Here is a 1,646-nt window from a genome sequence, read left to right on the forward strand (position 1 = left end):
TACAGATATGTAAAAGACAACAAACTGATATGAAAAATCCATCCATCAACCTTTATATTAACCACCATTCCAAATCCCTGAAGTTGCTTAACAAAAAAAGAAGGGTTTAAGCAGTTTGCACAAAGTTTACTGAACTGATATTAACAAAAAAAATCCATCCATCATGTAGACAAAAACTTCTTCAGACTACAGCCATCTAGCTTGGCCCAGCGGTGCTCTCCTGAGTTTGGGGGACTTGTGTTGTAGATGAACTCACTTTGCTTGAAGAAGATGTTGCCCTCTTCACATGAGTCACCACACTTTGTTGTGGTGACTGCTTCATTGATCATGAAGATAAGCAGAAGTTAGTATAGACTTTGGTCACTAATGTGCATTTACAAATTTTAAATTTCTTACCCTATAATAGATGTTTCCCGAGCTGGCCACATAGCAACCAACCCCTTTTTTGGCTATGTTTCTCTCCCTTGCAATAGTCCCTGCTATATTATTTCCCCCCTGCCACGGCCTCTCCCCCTTCCCCTCCCCATCCCTCCTGTTTCAGCAGTTCCCCTCCATCCTGTTTCAGCAGTCTCTCTTTCCCTCCCTCTACCTCCTGATTAAGAAGTTCCCTCCCTGTCCTCAGTGTTTGAAGCACCAGCTTCATTGGGATTGCTTCTTGTTCTTGGCCTTCCTGGCTTTCCCTACATGCATATCATTATCTTAGCAACCAAACATGTAAGCATATCATACATATCATATTAGAATATTGAAGCACATTACCTTATCTTTTGGAACTTTAACTACTGTCTTGTTTTTGCATCCTCTCGAGTTATGTCCAACTTGACCACAGTTCTTGCAAGTGATTTTTTGACCATGCCTTCTGAGCTTGTTAGGGTTGACTGGATCCACTTCATGTGCTGCCCTCTTTCTCTTCAACTTGGGCCTTCCTGGCATCTTCCTAATGGAAGGGGGTTTCACAACATACCCCTCCACCTGAGGCCACAGCCTTTCCCCATTCAGTGGCTCCAACCCAAAGCTGTAGGCTTGTTTGTATTGCTCAATGGTGTAGTACTCATTCACATAAGATGCAGGATCGTGTTCCATGAATTCAATGGCAGCTATGGCATGTAAGCAAGGGATGCCAACCGTCTGCCATACTCTACAAGTGCATGTCCTATTCTCAACATGAACAACAAACTTATCCCCTTCTATATGAATTTCAAATTTTCCACCTAATGCAGGGTAAGGCATGCAATGTTTTGAGTCAGCAGATAGCTTATCTAGCTTTTTCCTAATCAATGGACACAAGGTATCCTCCACCTTATCAATGTCTGTCATTTTCTTAACCTGCCTGACCATCAAACTAATTCTTATCTCCTCCAACATGTGCATAACATATTTTTCCCTAGCATTCAAAATATATCCGTTGAAAGTCTCGGATATATTATTATCCACCATATCAGTGCAGACACTAGTGGATAAGAATACCTTGCAAAACTTCTTCACATCCCTATTCACAAAGTCTTGATATGCAGCCACATCCTCAACCTTCAAATCCTCCAGTGCTTGTTTGTACCCCTCCAGGGTTGTTTGATCTCACTGCTCTCCAGAAAATCCCCTTTAAGACCGCTCCCTTGTGCACTTTTTTCCAGTTCATGTACACATGC

General features: G+C 42.2%; 1 protein-coding gene across 1 annotated transcript; it reads right to left on the minus strand.

The window, feature by feature from the left end:
- Positions 1–596: 596 nt before the first annotated feature.
- LOC131022996 (uncharacterized) lies at positions 597–1,437 on the minus strand. The gene is made up of 2 exons (XM_057952535.1): positions 760–1,437; positions 597–680 (listed from the first exon to the last, which is right to left on the minus strand). Exons 1-2 carry the CDS (start codon positions 1,435–1,437, stop codon positions 597–599), a joined length of 762 nt encoding a protein of 253 aa, XP_057808518.1.
- Positions 1,438–1,646: the final 209 nt, after the last annotated feature.

Source organism: Salvia miltiorrhiza, chromosome 4, assembly GCF_028751815.1.
Source record: "Salvia miltiorrhiza cultivar Shanhuang (shh) chromosome 4, IMPLAD_Smil_shh, whole genome shotgun sequence".
Classification (NCBI taxonomy): Eukaryota; Viridiplantae; Streptophyta; class Magnoliopsida; order Lamiales; family Lamiaceae; genus Salvia; species Salvia miltiorrhiza.

Excerpts from the sequence above, each read along its gene's own strand:
- LOC131022996 (XM_057952535.1), bottom strand. The coding sequence starts at position 1,437 with ATGGTGGATAATAATATATCCGAGACTTTCAACGGATATATTTTGAAT. Across the intron at positions 681-759 it reads TTAAAGTTCCAAAAGATAAG|GGAAAGCCAGGAAGGCCAAG; the intron begins GTAATGTGCTTC and ends ATATGCATGTAG.